Here is a 21737-nt window from a genome sequence, read left to right as displayed (position 1 = left end):
TTTTTTTTTAACCTTTCCAAAGTACGTAGGCCCCTAGGGAACGAGGCCGAGACCAGAAACGAACGAGCGGCAGGCCGACCGAGGTTGGAGAAGAAAAAGGAATGTATAACTGTAAGGGAATTAAATTGTATCTGCACCAGGAAAAGCGAGAGTGATCAAACAAAACCACCACCAGAAAGAACAATAGGGAAAAAAATTCAGAAAAGAGAAAAAGGAAAAGAACAGCGATCACCCTGGAGAAGAAGGGGTGAGGTCGAGCGCAACGTTAAGATCCCACACGATAAAGCAATACTCTATCTTAACGACAAGGAAAACCCGTTTCCGGTCTTCTCTTGGCGGATGCACGCGGCACTCTTTCTCTTTGGTTCATATTGATTCGAATCTTTAAACTAAGTACTTTTCTCTCTACACCATCGTACGATCAAGTGAGGGAAAAAACAAGAGTGCCTGTAGTGATTGATTCTTGGTACCATACATTAGCGATAGAGGCATGCAGGTTGGGTACGAGGGATCTCAATACGGTATCAGGGCAACGTCATCTTTAGTTCGTGGGAACGGATTAAGGATGCAAAGGGTGCGATTGACACGAATCCACTCGTGATCATAGCACAGATATACTATTCTTGGACTAGGGGCCAATCTTGTAGAGGATCATAATGTTTGTTTGCTCGAAGGCTGGTGAATGAGAGAACAGAGACAGAGCACGCCATCCCCGTGCCCCCATCAATAATTTAAGGCTAACCAAGGGCAATTTCCTCTCTGCCGACTCCAGGGTGTAAGACAAGCAACCTTGAACGTAAGACATCTTAACCTTATATGATTTGACGGTCAGAATGCGGGGTTTGTTTAGAAAAAAAAAAATGCCCGACATACAAAAAGGGAGGAATATCCCCGACTTCAGCGACTGGTATGTATGTGCATACGTTCCTTACTCGAGCACCCCAGATGAGATGGGGTTTGATGCGTTGTGTAGTAGGTTGTTCCTTTCCAAAGCTCTTTAACTTGTCCGCGGCGAATGAAGAAAATCCTCCATGTGACCAATTCTCATGAGCATTGACCATATAAGATAAACAATTAAGCAGATTCAGATGCTACGTTCCATCCCACAAGATCATTTGAGTTGTGTATTGGGCATGATCAAATCTTTACTGACTTCCATGCCCGTCTCGATAGGTCTAGCCTTCGCGTTGCCTTCGAAAGCGACTATGAGGGACAAAGAAACTGTACATATCGGGTAGTAGGGTTCGGCTTCCACGGGGAAGATACCGGGCGGGCTAGAGATCGGATGAATCCATGCCCGATTGAAAAGTGAATACAGCCCATCCATGGACTATAGAACAGTAAACACAATACCTCTTGCCAGATAATAAAGCTTCAACTATCTGTCTACAACTGTCGAACCAATTATGTATATGCAGTCCCAACATGCAGTAACTATCCTTCAATCCGAGAGACAGTGCCTTTCTCCACATCGCTCTCGGCACCTTTCCCCACCGTAGTCGTCCCACGATGGGCGGCCACCTCCGCCATATCAGTATCATGCGCAACATCGAATTGGCGGCCCAGGCGCTCCGGCCCCAGGAAGGTCACTATAATTGTGTAGGCGTACACACAACCCATGAAGATACAGATGACTTTCCCATACTGGTATCGATGTTTTTCCGTCTTAGTGGGTGGCAGGGGGAAGCGCTCGCCGATCGTGGATTCAATCGTGGAACTGGCCGACGAGACCAGGTTGCCCAACTGGTAGGCCGTTCCCACCGTGAAGGTGCGAATTGCTCCCGGAGACAGCTCCATCAAATGGATGGGGATCACTCCCCACGCGCCCTGCACGCAAAACTGCTCAAAGAACGCTGCGGCCATGACGTCGGTTGAGGTGACGAAGGTGTAGGGATATAGAAGCGCACCACCGACGATGCTGATCACGATGATAGAAAACCGACGCCCAAAGATCTGACTTGCCCACCCACAGAGTGTCCCACCAGTGAGGGCTCCTAGGTTGGCGACAACCTGAGTAACGGTCACTGCGTTGGCAGAGAAGCTAAACTCGCTTTTCAAGAGGGTCGGATACAGGTCTTGTGATCCGTGCGACTACATGAACAAAAGTCTTAGGAGAAAATCTCAAATTAGGTCGTCCAGAGCAGTGACTCACCATGAAGTTGAAACCCGCCATCAGCAAAACGAGATAAATAAGGAGCAACCAATGCCGCTTCAGAGCTGTTTACCTTCTGAGATGAAGGATGACGCTACTCCACCTCGAACGTTTTCTCGAGTAGCCTGCCGCTGAAGGAATGTATTGGTCTCCGGCAGACACAACCGGAAGAGAATAATCAAAACGGGAGGACAGGCGCCAAACCAGTACAGCGGTCTCCATCCATGAGAAGTGGTATCGACCAATCCCCGTGCAAATGCAGTGGCCAGCAGGTAACCGAATGCGTACCCCTGCTGGAGCAGGCCAGACACGATACCTCGCGCTTCCAAGGGACAATCCTCGAGCGCTGTTGCTGCTGCATTTCCATAAAGACCACCCATGGCAATCCCAAAGAGAGCGCGGCAAGCTAAGAACTGCTTATAGGTCTGGCAAAAGCCAGTACCTAACTCCAACACGATAAAGAGGACGTTATTGACAACAAACGGCCACTTCCGACCCCAGCGATCGGAGGCAATTCCGAAGGTGATGGCTCCCACGGATCGAAGCATGAGTACGAGGGTAATTCCCCAGGTGATGTCGGAAACGGATTTATCGAAGGCCTCTGCCAATTGAGAAGTTGTTAGAGAAACCGTGAAAAAGTCAAATGCGTCCCACGACCAGCCTAGAAACGCGACCTAGAGGCGGTTAGCTGTGCCCAGCAGAGGTGAAAGTTAGTAGAGGCACCAAGAAGAAAAGCCATTGTTGTCTATTGAGAAGAGCAAGCGCCTTAAATGGATTAGGGGCGGGATTCATCGGTGGTATCAGCGTCGGCAGTCTCGTCCAGAGATATCTTCCTATACTCAGGTGTTCCATCTCATCGTTGTCCGGCGATGGAGCGTGGTTGCCACCAGGAGGCTTTTCATGAGCTTCTGCCTCCATGGTGAAAGAAGCCAGCTAGGCAGCACAAGAGACGACTGAAAGCAATGGATGAGTTTTGTACAAGAAGATGAGACTGGAACAGGGGGAAGCTCGGGGGTAAGAAAAAAGGAAATTCTTTTCAAAAGGCGAGGGGGTGAGAGAGATCTCCGATTTAAATCTCCGACAAAGCTCAAAACAGAAGGATTCAAGGCCCTGCGCCCAAAATACTGCTAAGGAGGGCCCCGCAAAGTTTCCTCTCCATCCTTGTCGCTGGGGTGGCTGCCGATCGTCAACCTCGGGATGAGGTTGTAAGGACTGATGGTGGTGACGCTTGGGGGGCCTATTTCCTATTCAAGGGCATGGAAGTTCTCGTGGAACAGATGACCCATGGATTGCAAAACGGGAAGAGGACAGTAGTCCGAGTCATGAATGCATACTCCTTGCGGGAAGACCAATATCTGGCTCCATGCATGATGGGATCATCGTTCAATCATCTGACGGTTAGGCTCAGCTTACCCATGGATTGATCCCTCTCTTTAGTACCCATCACATCGCCAAGCTTTTACTCCAGACCGTGCCAAGCGCTCTCCACGTTTTCATCTTTATCTCCAGGTTTTTGGTAGTTGAATGTGCGAGGCTCTCCATTTTGACGCCATTTTTTATCGTTTCTCACGCCCATTTTCTGGCTATCTCAACAGTACCGATACACACTCCCTTCTCGTTGCTTCTCCGATACTGCCACCGGCGTCAAAGAGAACAAACTAGCCGAAGGCTCGGTGCTTACTCTCTAGCCATGGGCCTCGCCCGCGGGGTAGGAGCTCACTAGCGGATTTAGTCCGCACAACCAAGGATCACTACGGTAAAGTCTGACCGTCAGAGCTAACTTTGATTGATCGGCTTCATTCCACAAGACCCATCCACGCCGGCACATCGGCCATGGCCCGACCGGATTGGTGAGCTTCCCGCAACGGCATGCACAGATGCGGTCACAATCAAAACAACTTTCCAGCTGCTGGAATAGCTGCGGTCCCAAGTCACCCGTATCATGAGCGTCACCATATGCGCCATGTGATACGACGGCATTTGCTTCCCGAAGCGCACAGGCGGATGTATAATCTCTTAGTCCAAACTTATGACTCGGCTAGGCACATGCCTTAAAGGACCCGCCGAAGTATCTTTGTGTTCTCCTACCCAAACTCTTGTTTTCCGCCCAGAACCTCTTAATCCCTCTTGGCTTTGTCTTGCCCAGCCGGCCCAGCCGGGGGAAAAAGCTTTTCCAGACAACTTCGTGTTCGCACACAATTCCGAGGTCTATGTAACGGTGCGTCCTTGAGTTACATCATTTCCTTGATTCCAGTGCAAGGGTCAATAGGAACCAATTTAATTATGCTTCGGCTAGTGGGTCAGGATTGCGCATATTTTGACTTTGCCTGTCAATGATTTTATCAGTTTCTTTGTCCCTAATGCTGGGGGACATGACTCAGGATTCTCACTTCATACAATCAATCGGTGGCTGGTACCAACCACGCGGGACACTATGTGACCTAACGCCAAGCGACCGTCCACGACGTGATACCACGTCGCTGGTCGCAAACTGGATTAAATAAGGCTGATAAGATGCCGATCTACATCTCCGCCAACACTTGTAAGCCGTACGTAGTATACATGCGTGTTTGGGCGTTATGCATGCTCCATGTGATACAACGGGAACCATAGTGCGATACAGTATAACTCTCGTCTAGATAATTTCGGTTCGTTAGAGGAGGACAAATGCTCGTAGTAAACCAAGTCACTTAATCTTTCCAAGCACTTAGATCAACAAATGGTTCCTTATGTTACCTAAAGGTTATGCCAGGTGGTGCCGCCCGAAGGAGCGCGAACCTGGATAGCAGCAGCATGCGTACAAAGGTGTCATAGCAGAAACTGCGATTATCCAAGATCAACTACACGGCACGTTCCGAAAGAGTACCTGGATGTCCTCTGCCATATAGATAGAAAAATGTTCCCTCATGCTCCTCTCGAGAGCTCGTCCGTCGTCGTCAGGTGGTAGTCTCATATCAAATGTTGTTATTAGTCGAGCAATAGTTGCCCGGATATTCATAAGGCTAGGGGCTTGCCAATGCAGGTGTAAGGACCTGAAAATATCAGTTGATATCTGGTAGTCGGGAGAATTCACCTGTCTACGTACCTGTTGTAAACGGGGCGAAGGCTGATCTCTCTTTGATCATTTTTGGATACAGGTACCATCGCTCAGGGATAAAGTCCTGGGCATTTTGATAGACACTCTCGGCTAGGACAGAATGTTCATTAGTGCAGAATACCATCGAAATGCTTTGATATAGAATTGCTTACATCGACCAATGACCCACTGCGGGCAGGATACATGCATGTTCCCTGGCACATGCGTGCCACCGATGTTAATTCCCTCCGGCGGCGTCTTCCGTGGGAGATAGCTCGGAACTGGAGAGTGTATGCGGAGTGTCTCGTTGATAACAGCATTTAGATGTTTCAGGATTGCGAGACTTTCCTGAGTGTATTCTCCGTTCGGGTCAGTGGTACAGCCCATTAACTCGGTTCGGAGTTTCTGGACCTCTTCTGGACGACGGGCCAATTCATATATGATTGTCGTCAAAGTCGTCGCCGTAGTGTCCCTATGGCTGTGGGTAACGAGCACACACAGAGTCATACTAGTGGTGACTTACCCTCCTGCATTGATAATCAAAGACGCATCTCCGAGCAGCACATTAAACTCGTCAGGTGTTGGTGCCCGTCCTTTCAGCGGTTCCAGCAGACACGCACTTATATCAGGTATTTCTTGTTTCGTCTACTCCCGTCAGTATGATTGCTCAATGGACGAATTGCTATTCCATCATACCGCCATCCTCATCTTGAAGAGTTGGCCCCAGTATTCGTTGAACTTCCAGAATGCCTTGGTGGTGCCCGGAATGGATAACACTAGTCGGAAGAACCATATTGGCATCAGGTACTCCACCGGCTTGAGCATATCGTGTATCATCAAAATGGCCCAATGGGATGCACTTTTCCCCAACATGTCGAAACTTTGGCCGAATGCTAGGTCGCCCATCACATCATAGCCATACCAGGTGAACAACGTGCCAACATTTACGGGCTTGTCATCTTCCGTCGATTTGATATGGTCGATGAGCTTCTGTCTATATACTTGTATCCGCTTCTCATATCCATGCAGGGCACGGTCAGTAAACCCTGGGTTCCAGGTACGGCGATGTTTGTCGTGGTCAGCCCTATTGCGGTGCGCGTGAAGTGACCTCAGCGGTGCGGAGACATCGTACCATTCACTCTTAGTACACGTAGATTTGAAGCCGTAGATGGCATTGACGGCTTTAGGGTGGACGATTGAGAGATCGGATGGCCCTACCCGGACAAAGTCACCGTATTCATTGTGGAAGTCGGCAAGTTTGCGATAGAGAGTCTTGTGGCGAAGTTGGGCCGATAACCAGAACACTGAAACCCTTGATAAAAAAGGTCCCGGAAATCGCCGAAGTGGATGGAATATGAGACGGTATAGCACGAGGCTGCTGTATAGACCAAGTAAATGGGTGAATATCAGGTACAAGGATTTGGAAATCGCCAAGTTGACAGGGAATTCTTCCGCGTGGTAGAGAAAGGCTGCGATACCGATGAATGATCCGAAGTAGCCGTAAAGGTACCTAGCTGGATATAGATGATGCTCGCCCATACGAAAGTAAAGTATATGGATCAAGATGCCAAGGGCAAAGGTGTACAGAGCTGACTTTTCCTTGATATCCATGATGTAGTTTGTGAGCAGCGAAGGGTGTAATAACATTTGAAGGGACAGATTACCCTCAAATACCCAAATCATAGTCTAGATCAGCTGATAACCTTGGTTTCGGAGCTTATAATTGAGAAGTGGAAGCTTAACTACTTCAGACCCCGTGGTATAACCTCGTCGCACGAGCAACTTTCCGTGGAACATATATTCGGCTACAAAATATCAGCAGTTGCACAATTGTATGTATATAGTCTGCAATCCTGGTATAATAAAACTTTATCTTGGACAAAACCCGGGAAGGAGGACGAGCAACGTATAGTGCATTATCATTTGTACTAGATAGACCTCAGAGTGCATTCCACGGCATGTATGCATTGCAGCAGACCAGGGATGAGCGAGTCTGTCTTTTACCGGTTTAGCTGCCGAAGTTCCTAAACTCGACTTGAATAGCTTGGGGTTAGCCAACGAGTCACAAGATATATGTGAGTGTTTGACTTTATAGCTACATGGTGCTCCCTGTCTTTAGCTTACTTACAATCTTATCTGTGGTACAGATAATCAGCATGGGTAATACGAGAAGTGCTCTAGCTTTTGAATGTGCTTCTCCGCAGTAGTGGAACATGGGATCTCCATCAGTTTGTCTAGCACGACCGACTGATATGGAAATGTGGCAGCCGAGATGCAGGGCAACAATGATATGGGACGAACTAGATCATCCGATGGTTCTAGCTTAAAAGAGATGATTCCTTTGTTCTGTCAAATGGTTCAGAGAGGTCGATATCTGCAGTCAGATTGCCCTAGTATAGATATACTGATGATTAACACCTATCTCTGTTTGATATCCATTGATGCTGAGTCTGGATGGATGCTTCAGTTTACCTTGTTTGGATAAGGCATTCGCCGTGACTCGTTTCTGTTTCATCCCAGTTTCTTCCACTCATCTTCCGTCATTCCCAGTCCATCGGGAGAGCTTTGTCGACTGCTTATATGTCACTTAATTACCTTTTACTGGTGTAGCCGGAATCCAACGAAGTTCATTTCAGAAAGGTTTACCAAGTGAACCTAGCTCGACTTGGTACCACACAGGGCCGTGGTGGCTGGACAGTGTGACTCCTCGACATGGTGGTAAGTACTAGTATTACCCACCATAGTGGGAAAATGAACCATGAGCTTTAACTGACAGAATGGGAATGCTTGGGATAGATTCTCGAAAACTATACATTTCTTGATACGAACGGCGAGCATTTCCCGAGCGATGCTATTTTCCACCAATCATCAGATCTCGATCGTACCCTTCAAAGCCTGGATACACTGTTGCTTGGAGTCTTGGCTACTAAGCAATATCGGTCTTCATAACGGTTTATTCAGCCTAAATGCATCGTTTATCCACATAGCTTTCAGATCATCACCCATCAGAGAAGAAGTTGACACGAAATTTACCCCGCATAGCTGAAGCCAAGATGCGAAATAATTGCCCATACCAACATGCATTTTGCCGTTATACCAGGAGTACCTGGGGGTTTATTAAGGCGGCCGCTCTACGCCATGTCAAGTAACCTCTACGTCTACGCCTGATCACTAGAAATTACTGGAGGCCGATACGTCCGCAAGAAACCATACCCATCGCTTATCGGATCAAGAGAAAATCACTACAATGTCTTCTGGGATTCTGAAAGTTAAAGGCAGCAAAATCGTCGATGGTGACGGCAAAGAGGTCCTCCTTCGGGGTGCAGCCATCGGAGGATGGATGAAGTACGTCGCTTCCAGTTACTCTTGGTACCACGCCTTGCTATACTAATACCGTGTCACTTCTAGTATGGAGAACTTTATTACAGGATACCCAGGTCATGAATCGCAACACCGTGCTGCAATGAAGAAAGTTTTGGGGCCAGAGAAATACGAGTTCTTCTTTGACAGATGGCTAGAATGTTTCTTCACAGAGGCGGATGCCAAGTTCTTTGCCGGACTGGGATTGAATTGTATTCGAATCCCTTTCAACTATCGCCATCTAGAGGATGATATGAATCCACGCGTGCTCAAAGAGTCCGGGTTCAAACATTTAGATCGAGTGGTAGACTTGGTAGGCTTTCCCATGGAACCGATATTAAATTTATTGATTGAAGAACAACGCTCACTATTAATCACGATTACAGTGCGCAAAGCAGAATATCTACACTATACTGGACATGCACACGGCTCCTGGCGGTCAAAATGGTGACTGGCATTCAGATAACTTTACCAGTTACGCTGCATTTTGGGACTACAAGGACCACCAGGACAGAACAGTATGGCTATGGGAACAGATTGCGACTAGATACAGGTCTAACCCATGGGTCGCTGGGTATAATCCTCTCAACGAACCGTGTGACCCCGAACATGTTAGACTCCCTGCGTTTTATGAGCGGGTGGAGAAGGCTATCCGTGCCGTTGACCCAGACCATATCCTGTGGCTAGATGGCAATACGTTTGCCATGGAGTGGAAAGGCTTTGATAAGGTCCTTCCGAACTGTGTTTACTCCATCCATGACTACGCTGTATGCGCTCCTTCTCATTGCTCCGTATCTCATACTCTAATCCAAAATGAACACCAACACTAACGATGAAACGAAGTCAATGGGTTTCCCAACAGGCGAACGCTACAAGGGCACAACCGAGCAAAAAGCTCATCTCGAACGCACCTATCTCCGCAAAGTCCAACATCTGAACGAGAAAGGCTCAGCAATCTGGAATGGCGAATTCGGCCCCGTCTATGCGGACCCCCACGCCGATCCAGAAGCCTCAATCATCAACCAAGAACGCTACAATCTTCTCGGCGAGCAGCTCCGCATCTATGACAAATACAACATCCACTGGTCCATCTGGCTATACAAAGACATTGGGCTCCAAGGCATGATCTACACGAGCCCAGATAGCAAATGGAACAAGACCATCCAGCCCTTCCTAGAGAAGAAGAATAATTTCTGGCTGGATTGCTGGGGAAGACGGCCGAGCGCTGAGCCTGAAGCGGCGCTGAAACCGCTTGTTGAATGGATTGACAAGGTCAGTCCTCAGGCGAAAGAGACATATCCTACGCCATGGAATACGGAGAGGCATTTATTGCGGAATGTGTTCCAGACGTTTTTGGCGGCTTCTTTTGCGGATGAGTTTGCGGAGTTGTTCCGGGGCATGAATGAGGCGGAATTGGATTCTTTGGCGCGGAGCTTCCATTTCGAGGAGTGTGTGCAGCGGGATGGACTGAATGAGATCCTGAGAGAACATGCTCATGCTCGCGAGGCTTAGTTGAGATACTATAGTTGAGAGTAGGTATACACCTTGTGGTACAAGAGCCACGCGTAGTGTACACCAAACGATATCAAGTCTCACTTGGGATCTGAATTGTATCGAAAGACAAATCAATGACTTCCATAAAGTCATTTATCTCAATTGAAGCAAACCCAACCTGCTCAGTAGCAAGTACACGGCAACATAATAATGCTGCCCGAAGTTTGGTGTACATATATATATATCTCCCAAACCAAGAGGACAATATAACCTTACCAGGCATATATCTATAGATACAACAAAAGCATAACACCATTCAAAACCCATTATATGTGCTGTTAGGGTATCTGTAAATACAGACATTGATGCATAAACGTGCAGAATGCTCAACACCAAGCTCCATATGAACTAACGCTTGTTTGTACCGAATCCAAAGACAATGAAATACCATGAAATAAAAAGATGTTCGTAATCTTGCAGCGATTTCGGAGGGGAGAGAATTCTCTGAAAAGCTGGCTCATGTGTGATGTATGTATTTCGTATTGCGTAGATGATGTTACCAATCCTGACCACGGTCCTTCATCAAGATTTCGATAGCCTCATCTTCGGGAACTGGGTTATCGTTTAGTTCCTTAACACACTCCGTCAAACCTTCGGCAGCTTCGTCAACTTGCTCGGCTGTCCAGTTAGTGCAGGCCATGACCATTCGCCGATAGCTCTGACCTAGCACCACATTCTTGGATTTGAGGCGGTCGATTTCATTCATGATTTCTTCGTTAAATCCTTCATAACCCTGTATGCGTTGCTGTAGAGCCGCGGTAGATGGTAACGAGTTTAAGAAAGCAGTTTGTTGTTCGGAAAACCCAGAGGTAGGATCAAAGTTCTCCGGGAAGATAACTTCGAAGTTGTCGATATCGATACCAGAGTCTTTGTCAGCATCACCGACAGACATCACTCTCGATGCATCATATGAATCACCATGGATGTTCTTTAGAAGTACAAGCAGGTCTTGAGATGACATCTCAAGGTTTTTGAAGCGCCTGCTCAGTCCTATACGATCTGAGGCTTTGCGCCTGAGCTCGTCAAGTTGTTTCTGTTCAATTTGCCGAGCTTTCGCTGACTCGCGGATTTTTGAATGCCAATGCTCAAACTTCTCGTGTTTTTTAGCGAGATTTGTGGCCAGTTCTTTGTCAAGACCTCCTAGTGTTTCCTGTACTATCGTGCTAATTTGGGCCAGTGTTGCTGCACAAAGTGTCAGTGGGTCAAGGTCTTTATGACGATCAATGTAGTTGCCTTCTTACCATCGAGAATTTCCTTCTTAGTTTTGGCTAGTTGGTCCATAAAGGAATCATTCTTGGTTCCAGATTGCTGAGATTGCGAATTCCCATCAACCATATCTACACCCACGCCATAGTCCGCAGGCCGAAGACCAGTATGATTTGGTATGTGAGGGTCTGCACCCACTTCCAATAACTGCGGCACAAGCACAGAACGTGCGCGCCCCGCTAGATTCAATGCTGTGTCACCTTGATCATCGCGGAGATTCACGATTTCTGAAATAAATCGGCCAAGCGTAATAACCTCACCGGGCTGTTCAATGTTTGTTCCATTTTCGAGCCCGCTCGGGGTTTGTTGGCCCAGCGCACTACCTCCATGTCGGACTATAAATTCCAGTAAACCCTCCAAGTAATGCTTCGCTGACACATGGCCGCCGCCGCCTGTTGCAGCCATTACGGCGATATGGTGAAGAATCGTTCGCCCACTGTAATCAACCATGTCAATCGTTGGAGCAAGAACCTGCAGCAAGCGTGGGAAGCTTCTATAGTCATAATTGTTCCTTGTTCCTACAGATTTCTGTAATGCAGTTTCACCTGCACCATTAAGTCGGAATATACTAACGCCTTTCTCGACAAGCGCATGAACAAGGGGCATACGAGCAAGCATTGCAGCCCAGTGCAGAGCATTGTTCCGATACTCATCGAGCGGAGTCTCCAAGTCGTAACCAGTTAGCTGCATCAAGGCAGGATGATTGGAAAAATCTTTGGTCCGCTTATCGAGGAACAAGGTCATAATGAGCTTCATCTTTTGGAATCTTTCCGGAGTTGTCGCTGGAGGAAGAGGTTCAACGCCGCGCTTGTTACCATCAACCATAGAAGTTGACATATCCATATCTTGATAAAAGGAATCGTTGGGTTCGGTTGGGGTTGCTTCAGTCATCGACAACGTCGAAGGTTCATAATGGAGTCCGAACGAATGTGCATGGTTGGAAGAAGACCGGACACGCTTGCGAGGAGGTTCAACAAACTCATCGTGATCAAATGCTGGGGTATCATGGGGGTGTCGGCCATTGTGGTGGATGTTATTTCCGAATCCGTTGTCAGATGCCATGCTGTACATGCTCTGTTGACTGGCGAAAGGAAGCTGCGATTCTTGACTACCCGTCTGATTCGAAGATTTCCGTATGACACTTGATCGCCTGCCATCGACACCTCTTGCTGCGGGAGAATCAAAGCGAGCTTTACTCATAGCGTTGACCGCTGTAGCGGCGGTGCGAGAAATGTTCTGGAAGAAAGTGCCCTGTTGTGGTTGAGACATATTACGATTGTCCATGCCGCTGTAGAGCCGTTTTCTCTGCGCAGCCATCGCCTGTTCCTTCGTGGGAGTATCTAAAGAGTCCTGCGCGGAACCAGTGGTGCCGTTGGGACCCATGTCGTATTCAAGAAGAGGCCTCAGCATTTCCTCGACGTGGTATTCGCGACAAAGTTCCACGCCCCTCTGATAGTTTACCCATGTACCTTGGTATTTACCATAGCCTCCCTGAACCTTCTCATGCTCACCAGCCGCTATTTCCTTTTCGAGCGTCTTCGTTCTTCTCGCCTTGACAACGCCGGCAACTTTGAGGATCTGGGTGGCATTTAACCAAGAGTCCGAACGACGCTTCATAACAGCGACTCCATTAACTTCCATTTCGTAGACAGAAACATTGGAATAAACTGCCTATATATGAACAGGGGCGTCAACATGGAATGGGCCTCAAAAAGTAAAGACCGCGCGGTCACACAAGGATAGGATAGGATAGAACATACTCTGTAGATTTGAGGCTTGATCTCCTCTTGATATGTCACCATTGTCCCATAACCATTCATGTCTTCAAAGCCGTTGAAACTACCTCGCGCACCATGTGGTAGGCCATTCGAATAGGTAAAAGACATTGCCGACTGTTGCGATCCTTTCGGAGGGGGTGTGCCTCGAGGAGTTGTTGCCACGGACTGGGAAGCATTGAAAGAGCCAAGTTGCGATTGCGAAAATGACATCCCATTGGCAGACCCAATGCTACTTTGAGAATATGACATGGGTAGGCTTGGACGCGGTGGGTGGTGACTGTTGGAAACCATTGCGCTTGTTTAACTTCGGTATTGGGGCCCCCAACCCAGGCACCCTACACATATATTTGACGGTTAGATCCTTAAGAGTCTCAGCTTCGTCGAATGAAATAGCTTAACAACTTTTTGCCGGGCAAAAACAAATAAAAATAAAAAATACAAAAATAAAAAAGCAGAGCGAGGGAGTCAAGGCATGTGGGGAAATGCACCTATCCTAAGGATCGACCGGATTCGCGCGAAGAGGCGAGAGGCGCGTGGTTTAGCGCACCGGTCGCGAAAGGGATAGCACAGCTGGACCCGAACGTCTCCCGTTCAAGAAGACAGTATCACCCACCAAGAAGGTTAGAGAATTGTATTAAAAGGATCAGAGACCAGTCTTCTTCACTTTTGCGCCTTGAACTAATCATGCAAGCCTCGACAACGAAGAGAAAGTCGCGGGGTGGCTACTTAGTCGCGTTTTGGGTTTAGCGTTTTTCGGTTTTCGCGTTAACAACCGTCGAGTCATGTTATTTCCCAAGCTCCGCCTCGGACAGTCAAAGTTCTTCCGAGCTCATGTACATCGTTGGCCTACAACATGGGGAGGAAGGAGGCCGTCGCAGCTGCGAAACTAGCGCTCGTCAATCCATGGAAACAACATTCATGGCGTCATTATTTTCGTGCTCTACTTCGCCAATGTTCCTACCTACCAGACCCCGTTGCGAAATGTAATCTGCATGACTTTGTTGTTCAAAGATTTCGACGTTACGTGATAGAAGAAAGACGTCCATGGATTAGATGGAATGCCGAGCGGCAGATTATTCTGTTTAATGAAGTAAAGGATACCCTGTCATTACTGAAGCGGGCGAACGCAGGATATTCCAAGCCACTCGAAAAAGTCATCCGAATGGCATACGGACGAAAAGGGAGACGAAGGAAGGAATTACTGAGCGCTTTGATTGCCCCCGATGTTCCTGCGAATAATACGGCTGTGGAAGAGGCCCTTCAACGACCCGAAAAATATGAAGATGGCTGGGAACCTCCATCAATTGTGATAGAGCTTCTGAAGTCCCAGCAGAACAACGGGATTCTCTCGCAACTAAACATTCGCCAAGTGAAACACCTTGAGCCGCCCATACCTAAGAAGTGCATCTGGGGAGATGGAGTGGCCAAGTCACGAAGGAGAAACATACGGAAAGATTGGTATACTGATGTCCTCGATCACCTCCTTCCGCCACTACCTGACCCCGACCTGGGCATGTTGCAAGGATTGGTTTCAGGAGAAATGCCATGGAACCCGCCCGAATGGAGGAAACCAGTGAACCTTTCCGAAAGACAAAAGAAGATTAGGCGATTAACCCGCAGTTATCTAAGAGCACTATTAAAAGATGGTCCTGTAAAAGGCCCAACATTCAAGCCTTACTCCAAAGGACGCCCTCATGTCATCACGAGACGATTTATGCAAAGAATCTGGAGGCGCACACTGTGCCTGATCCCACACATGGAGTGGGACGAGACTGCTAAAAAGCACACCTTCACATGGGACCCGGCCAAGCCAACGCTTAGGCTCGGCATTCCCGGCGCACCTGAAATATTTGAGGACGTTGATGAACAGGGGAAGGTAACTACGACGCCAACTGGTTTGCTTCCTGGTGGAATACGGGACAGAGGCCGCAAGCCATTCCGGGAGACGCCCTTTGAAATGGGGTTAGAACCAAAACATATAATCAACGAGCAAAGAAGCAACCGCCCACATGACCTCCTCGATTTTGACATCAAAGACAAAAGATCATACAGGAAGCTACACGGAAGACCTTCGCGCATGCAGTCCGACAAATCACCCAGAAAACGTGACCGTTAGGTATAGACTTAAGGTCTTCTAAATTCCAGAACCTACGACTCTTCATCTAATGAAGGTATGACAACGCCTCTGGTGTAAATACGATATCTAGCAACATGAACGTGCAGGGTCAATCAACACCATGGAAAATCTGTAATAAAACATATCCCATTGCCTGATCGATAACAGTCAAAGCTGCAGACACGAAGGAGCAACCTGAGAAAGAACGACTGGGCCTTTTCGATTGTGAATCGAGTGTATTTCTACCAGATATCATAATTTCTTGTGTGGTCAGGACCACACCAATTATCACAAAATATTCTCTTCTATGATCATTTTAAGTCGCCCTATATGTACACCTCAACGTACAGCATTACTTTCCCACTAGAAACGAAGTAATCTGTTGCGCCTGAAAAGCTTCCTGCCCTGTTTCTTTCGTGACCGAGCATCAGCCATTTCAGAAGCAGGAAAGTGAAAGGATATCACCTACTTATACGAAGTCAGTAATCATTAAGTCCCAAGTCCATGCTCCAGTGATTCATTTGCAGTCGCATTATGACCATCAGCGCATACATTAACTGGCAAAGCCTGCCTCGTCCAGATACCGCTGCACGTTCAGACTATAAGCCGCTATTGCTACAGGTGATTCTAGGCTTCTCACTCTCTCCTATCCACAACGGGACTTGGGCATATTCATTGGTTGTATCCTCTCCTCCCCGTGGTCCAATAAATTGGATGGAGCCTGGTTTTTCCCAACGCCTCCATTGCCAAGCTGCTTGGACCAGGCGAAAGATTTAAATATTGTCCTACGGCAGTCCTCCATACAAGCCACCTTTATTCCGACGAGCGATATAATGATAGGACAGTCCGCGCATGCTCACCTTCTTCCTTTAGCTTCATGAATAGGAAGGGCTATCCGAGCTGAGTCTCGAGATGGGTAGATAGCAGTCTTCTTCAGGCGAGTGAGTAGTCTAGATGATATTGACCCCTCTAATAGGAAAGGACTCTGACAATATACTTGTATTTAGCATGCGTACTGATGTTTTGTACATAGCTCGTATACTATAGACATTGCTGAGCAATACTTCCGTCTTTAACCTAGGGCATATCTGGTAAGCATTATTGACTCGGTCGTCTGTTATAAAAACCTTGTTTTATTTCCTGACCGCAACGACAAACAAGCGTGGATAGGGTAGCAGAACCCGACCATCGATCAACTTGGGATATGCACTCTCCAACCGTTTCAGATAGTCGCTCAAAAACGCTTCCTTATCTTGCAGCGACAATGGATCAACATAGGGTCTTAACCCGGTGCCCTTTACCCACTCCACGATGGCTTTATGATCCTCAAGTGAGTGGTAGTACTCAGTTCTAAAAATGTTCACCTCAGAAGACAAATCCTTCAGTTGATCATATATTTCCTGTGGTGACTGAAAGGTATCTCTGCCGACATTGCTGAGAGTGGACGCCCAGGGGCCATTAATGGCAACCTCCCTCATCAGGACATGGGAGGGCTCCATTAGATTGTCTGGCACTTGAAAGGCAAACACTCCTCCAGAAGGTTGAGTCTCCATTAGGCCCTTAATGACTACAATCCGCTCTTCTTTCTTTAGCCATTGGAAAACAGCATTGGAAAAGAAAAGATCGACTGACGGAGGCGGAGAATAGGACCGCAGATCTTCGACGCTGAACTCATAGGCTGGGAGAGACGACTTCGCTTTCTGGATCATGTCGGGTGATGAATCCATTCCCACGATATGAGCATCAGGGTAACGAGTCGCCAAAACGGCGGTTGAATTGCCCGGTCCACAGCCCAGATCAACTATTCTTCTTGGGGCTTGGAGAGGAACCCGAGCAAGGAGGTCGCGAGCCGGCATAGTCCGCTCATCTTCAAACTTCAGATATTGAGTGGCGCTCCAGTCATTTGTAGACATGACTCTTGATGAGAAGGATAGTGCTCTATAATTCGATAACTGTGTGAGGGATGACTTCCCGAAGAGCAAGGCGCGTCTTGTAAGCAACGATTGAGTATAGGTAAACATGAGGTAGAAGGATAAATGGTAGCTTGGCAATGTCGTCAAAGAAGTCAATTTTCTTGAGAGGTAAGATTCTAGTTGTAAGTTTTATCGGCCTGGATTATATACAATGAATACTGTTCGATATTGATGGGAATTAGACAATAGATATACTATTGTAGCATTGCTAGCAATTCTGATTGACCAGGTACACTTGGATAGTAGCGAAAATCGGAGGTTCCGGATTTAGCTAGATGCATATCGGATCAGCTCTGAAACCTTGCCTATTACTACAGGCCAGTGTTCCTCCGATTAACAATCAATAACGCCGTCGCTCTATGTTTTCTCTATCATCGTAGACATGGATACTGGGGGAGCTGATTTTTGGGACTTCATCAGGTGCGGTTACGGTTCCCAGTTTCTCATATCGGAGCAGCGCAAATATCAGAGCTCTCCGTACATACAGCATAAAAGGGTCTTTGTGGCAAAGAGAAAGAGACATTATACGATCGATAGTCAACCTTGAGAGCGATTGGGAATGCTCATTATGATGCACTTGCTAGTATTTACTAAATACAGAAACTTCTCTAACATGATATCGATCGACTTAAAAACTCCTGTTTCTGTACTATGTATGGGTCGTTCTTTGATTAACACAGCCCCTTTTACCCCGCGAAGCCACATTGTTCCTTCCTTCACTTGTCAGCTGTCATTCCCAAGTAGAAAAGTAACCTCAATAATTGTCTGACTCAAGGCTTTCGACTTCCTCTCTTGGCTTGCATTCTTGGCTTTGATCCACATACTGTTGCACACCTCATAACATTATAAGCTTACCCAGGTACTCATCATGTCTGACCAGTACGGTGGCCACCAATACAATCAGTACGGGGCACCGCCACATGGCGATAACCAGTATGGTGCATATGGAGGCCAGCCAGGTAACTACCCTGCACAAAACCAATATGGGCAGCCTCCGCAGCAAGGCTACTATCAATCTACAGTATGTCAAACTTGAGTGCTGTCTTCCCTCCCTATACGTACTACTTGGGACCATGCATCCACCGCGGCTATCGCTGCATGAGAGTGGAACTATTTCTTGGCTTCTCACTATCTACTAACACTTTCATGTTACAACTTATCTCAGCCTGCGTACGATCAGCAACCTCACCCCCAATATCCATCGTACGGCCAGCAGCAGAATTATCCCCCACCCTACGGTGCCGGCCCCCAGCAAGGAGGTTATCCTGGCGATTATAGCCACGGACAAGGCTCGTATATGAACCCACCGCAAGCCGGTGGCCACTCCCCCTACCCCCAGCAGCAATCTCGCCAGGGTGAGAGTGCTTCATATTACGGCGATAGCTCGCAGTCGGGTTACGCATCTCACGCAGGACACGCCCCTGGCCCGGCGGGACAGGAAGGGGAGAGAGGGCTTGGTTCGTCGATTCTTGGCGCTGCCGGGGGTGGTTTCGTTGGCCATAAGCTTGGGGGCGGACTACTAGGTACGGCAGGAGGTGCATTGGTTGGAGCTGCAGGCGCGAATCTAGTCAGCAAAGCGTACGTCTGTCATACATGATCGTTATCTGCTGAATATCTATTAGATTCTGCATGCTAACTCTGTGAAACAGTCACAAGAAGCACAAGAAAGATAAAAAGCACAAAAAGATAAGAAACACCACAAGCGCAAGTCCAGTTCCAGCTCGTCGAGCTCGAGCTCAAGCTCCTCTTCCAGTGATTAGGTGGCTCATAAGGGGCAAACGATGTGGTAACACCAGTGATACTTCTTTTTGCATTATCATGGCCACAAGAGCAGGAACAGGATATCTTATCTGTACCAGAAGCTGGTATTAGTGTTGGTCTGTTGTTGCTGAAGCTTTTCGTTTTCTGTATGTCCCTATCCTTAGCTGAACCAATATTGCAGTTTGAGACTATGAGACAACGTATAGCTGCATTCCTTGGTTGCCATTCATAATGGCCACATGCCTCCATGGTGCTTGCATTACCCAACCTACTGTGTATAAAAAACTCCACTTGAACAAGACTAGGAGCTTAACGTAGAGTGGAACCTCTGAGAATCAGGAAAAGACAACATGGACAATGACATCAAGTATGGTAGCCCCATTGGTCTTTGAGATACCATATCGCCACACGCGAATCTGCTCTGCGTCGGATACTTCCATTTCTGCGGGTCAAATCCGACAACTTTAAAGAATAATCACGGGATATATGACGCCGTTGAATTTTTTTTTTTTTTTTCTTTTTTTCCCCCGTTTAGGTTTTGCGGGCTTGAGCCGATGAAATACCGAGTGGTGCCGCCGGATGGTATGACCCGGTAGCCTCCCTACACCGTGAATGTGCTAGTAGAAGGCTCTTGAGAAGTTAGGAAGCTGTCGGATAAGGCAAAAAACGATAAGAGGTTGAACCACTTAAGCTTGCGATGACAGAAGTGGCGAATTCATGTGCTGCCGGTAGCTACTAAAAAGGCAATATTGGTCCACACTAGGTAGACATGCACATACACTAGGCGGACAGGACTGGCGAGCTTTGGTTTCTTTCTTTTTTTTTTATTATTGAAGTGGGAAAATTCCATTTGAACAACATTGATTGGTGGGTTGGTGTCAAGTGGCAATAGTAGGCAATACTACGAGTAATGATGACTGTGCTACTAATCATTGAATAGTCATTTGGTGGTGAGAATTAGATGAGTAAGAGAGTAAGTACAGTGCTGGATCATTAAAATAACATGGATTATAGGGGTAAAAGAAAAAGATATTCATTATTATTCTTCTTCTTCCTGAGGAACTGTCTAGAACGACTATGGAAGGATGGCACTTCAACCATACAACAGATGATGACGGGATAATTTTGATTACGTTGTCTAGTATGAATCACAAGTAAGGGTGATTCGTTCAAACCTTGGCTAAAAGAAAAAAAAATATTACTCCATAGTAGGAATGTAAAACTTTTAAACAATGAATCTATGGGTCAAAGAATGATTCGCTGGGTGGTTTTATTAGCTCGTGAAAATTTTACTTCAACAGGAGGAAATTTTTTTTTCACGTTCCCCTTTTGTTTTCTTATTGCCACTCATCTCCGAGGTTTTCGCGGGGGATAAGGATAAGGAGTGGGAAAATCCGGAGATTTGAACTTAAGCGTGAAGGATGGGACGAAAAAAAAAGTCAAAATTCGATGGTTGATAAGGGATACTGACGATAAGGGTTTTTTTTGACTTTATCATTTCTCCGTCTGGAGTTCGACAGATCATCAGCGCTGCATAGTCTTGCATACGCTCGTCCCCTGTGTACATATCACAGGCATTAACGCAGGATATAGCCTGCCAGGATGAAAAGCACGCATTCAGCGGTGTGATTTAACTCTCATCCAAATTGGCGGTGATGCGTCGTCTTACTTGGCTGCGACATGTAAGCCATCGTTTCAGCCGTTGGGTTGCGACGAGTAAGCGGTCGACTTGTCGACCCCCGAATATATCCCTGGATGCTTTGTTTCTCTTTTGGTCAAAGAAGTATCATCTGGGCTCCGTGTCGTAGAACAATCCATCTTTGAAGTACTCCTAACATCCCCCTTTCAATCGATCAACTACTGTAGGTCCCAATTCGGCGCAAAAGAAAAAGGATAGACTACCAGAAGATATTGCTGCTTGTACTTATGGAACATGAACCAGACAGTTGTTCAATATATTATCTAGTCGCTTACGGCGGCCTGGACGACACGGATCACTGTGATGTACAACTATGTATGTCAACGTAGCAAACGCTGAGTTGGGACAATTCAATATCAGCTCAGCCATCCATAACCCGCGGCAGGTTTGAGATGACGGAAGAGTACGGCGAAGGCTCTCAATAGTCCATGGCTCTGGTCAACTCTAAACGCCTTGTGTTTCCTCGTATTTAGTTCTCCTTTTTTATTTTTATTCTCATTTTTTATTTTTATCTTTTTTTTATCCAAAGAAGGCTTCGAATGTCTAGAAACTCGGCTGCGCCACCTAAAGTCTGGGGGAGCGATCTGAGGGTGGCAACAGAAATAGCACCAGCACCTGCAGGCCCAACCCATTCATTCACACGGGAACGGACACTAATCATGGTGGATTAGCCAGTGTTGCATCCCCGGATTCATGCCCTGTCAGGGACTGAAATACATTAGCCTAGCCCGCTAAGGATATTCAAGGGATGCGCGCTATCCTACCGCCTGTAAGTTTAGTTGGAGGGCGGAGGGATACCATCAGCCTGTCGCCATAATTCTGTAACCGCCCGTGAATCCTAGTAGATATTGATCAGGAAAAAGTGATTCAAGGACTCACTACAGAGTACAGAATCCCTTGTCAAGGGGCTGACAGCCTTGTTTCCCGTTTGCCCTTAATAGATGTAGTAGTTTGCAGTTGCAATGGGGCCAACTGGCGGAAACAACGGCATCCTCATACTAG

The 21737-nt window shown here is 47.2% G+C and overlaps 7 protein-coding genes across 7 annotated transcripts; 3 read left to right on the top strand and 4 right to left on the bottom strand.

Annotated features, from left to right (window-relative positions):
• Positions 1–1434: 1434 nt before the first annotated feature.
• Positions 1435–3070, bottom strand: ANOM_009816 (sugar transporter family protein; the record flags this gene model as incomplete). Its single annotated transcript, XM_015555072.1, has 3 exons — positions 1435–2075; positions 2226–2826; positions 2876–3070. The coding sequence occupies 3 exons, from the start codon at positions 3068–3070 to the stop codon at positions 1435–1437; spliced, it is 1437 nt and encodes a 478-aa protein (XP_015403554.1).
• A 2076-nt stretch (positions 3071–5146) lies between these two features.
• Positions 5147–6839, bottom strand: ftmC (cytochrome P450 monooxygenase ftmC; the record flags this gene model as incomplete). Its single annotated transcript, XM_015555071.1, has 5 exons — positions 5147–5184; positions 5238–5339; positions 5402–5700; positions 5752–5873; positions 5925–6839. The coding sequence occupies 5 exons, from the start codon at positions 6837–6839 to the stop codon at positions 5147–5149; spliced, it is 1476 nt and encodes a 491-aa protein (XP_015403555.1).
• A 1636-nt stretch (positions 6840–8475) lies between these two features.
• On the top strand, positions 8476–10100 carry ANOM_009814 (glycoside hydrolase family 5 protein; the record flags this gene model as incomplete). The annotated part of the gene is made up of 4 exons (XM_015555070.1): positions 8476–8573; positions 8637–8901; positions 8975–9355; positions 9432–10100. 4 exons carry the CDS (start codon positions 8476–8478, stop codon positions 10098–10100), a joined length of 1413 nt encoding a protein of 470 aa, XP_015403558.1.
• Positions 10101–10638: 538 nt separating this feature from the next.
• ANOM_009813 (putative APSES transcription factor (MbpA)) lies at positions 10639–13477 on the bottom strand (the record flags this gene model as incomplete). The annotated part of the gene is made up of 3 exons (XM_015555069.1): positions 10639–11324; positions 11384–13079; positions 13169–13477. The coding sequence occupies 3 exons, from the start codon at positions 13475–13477 to the stop codon at positions 10639–10641; spliced, it is 2691 nt and encodes an 896-aa protein (XP_015403556.1).
• A 562-nt stretch (positions 13478–14039) lies between these two features.
• On the top strand, positions 14040–15302 carry ANOM_009812 (uncharacterized protein; the record flags this gene model as incomplete). Its single annotated transcript, XM_015555068.1, has 1 exon — positions 14040–15302. One exon carries the CDS (start codon positions 14040–14042, stop codon positions 15300–15302), a length of 1263 nt encoding a protein of 420 aa, XP_015403557.1.
• A 1133-nt stretch (positions 15303–16435) lies between these two features.
• ANOM_009811 (trans-aconitate 2-methyltransferase) lies at positions 16436–17215 on the bottom strand (the record flags this gene model as incomplete). The annotated part of the gene is made up of 1 exon (XM_015555067.1): positions 16436–17215. The coding sequence occupies one exon, from the start codon at positions 17213–17215 to the stop codon at positions 16436–16438; it is 780 nt and encodes a 259-aa protein (XP_015403552.1).
• Positions 17216–18143: 928 nt separating this feature from the next.
• ANOM_009810 (putative glutamine-serine rich protein MS8) lies at positions 18144–18948 on the top strand (the record flags this gene model as incomplete). Its single annotated transcript, XM_015555066.1, has 3 exons — positions 18144–18296; positions 18441–18857; positions 18925–18948. The coding sequence occupies 3 exons, from the start codon at positions 18144–18146 to the stop codon at positions 18946–18948; spliced, it is 594 nt and encodes a 197-aa protein (XP_015403553.1).
• Between the last annotated feature and the right edge of the window lie 2789 nt (positions 18949–21737).

Source organism: Aspergillus nomiae, assembly GCF_001204775.2.
Source record: "Aspergillus nomiae NRRL 13137 chromosome Unknown contig00328, whole genome shotgun sequence".
Taxonomy (NCBI): domain Eukaryota; kingdom Fungi; phylum Ascomycota; class Eurotiomycetes; order Eurotiales; family Aspergillaceae; genus Aspergillus; species Aspergillus nomiae.
Note: the sequence above shows the minus strand (reverse complement) of the source record. Positions and strands in the feature narration are given on the sequence as shown.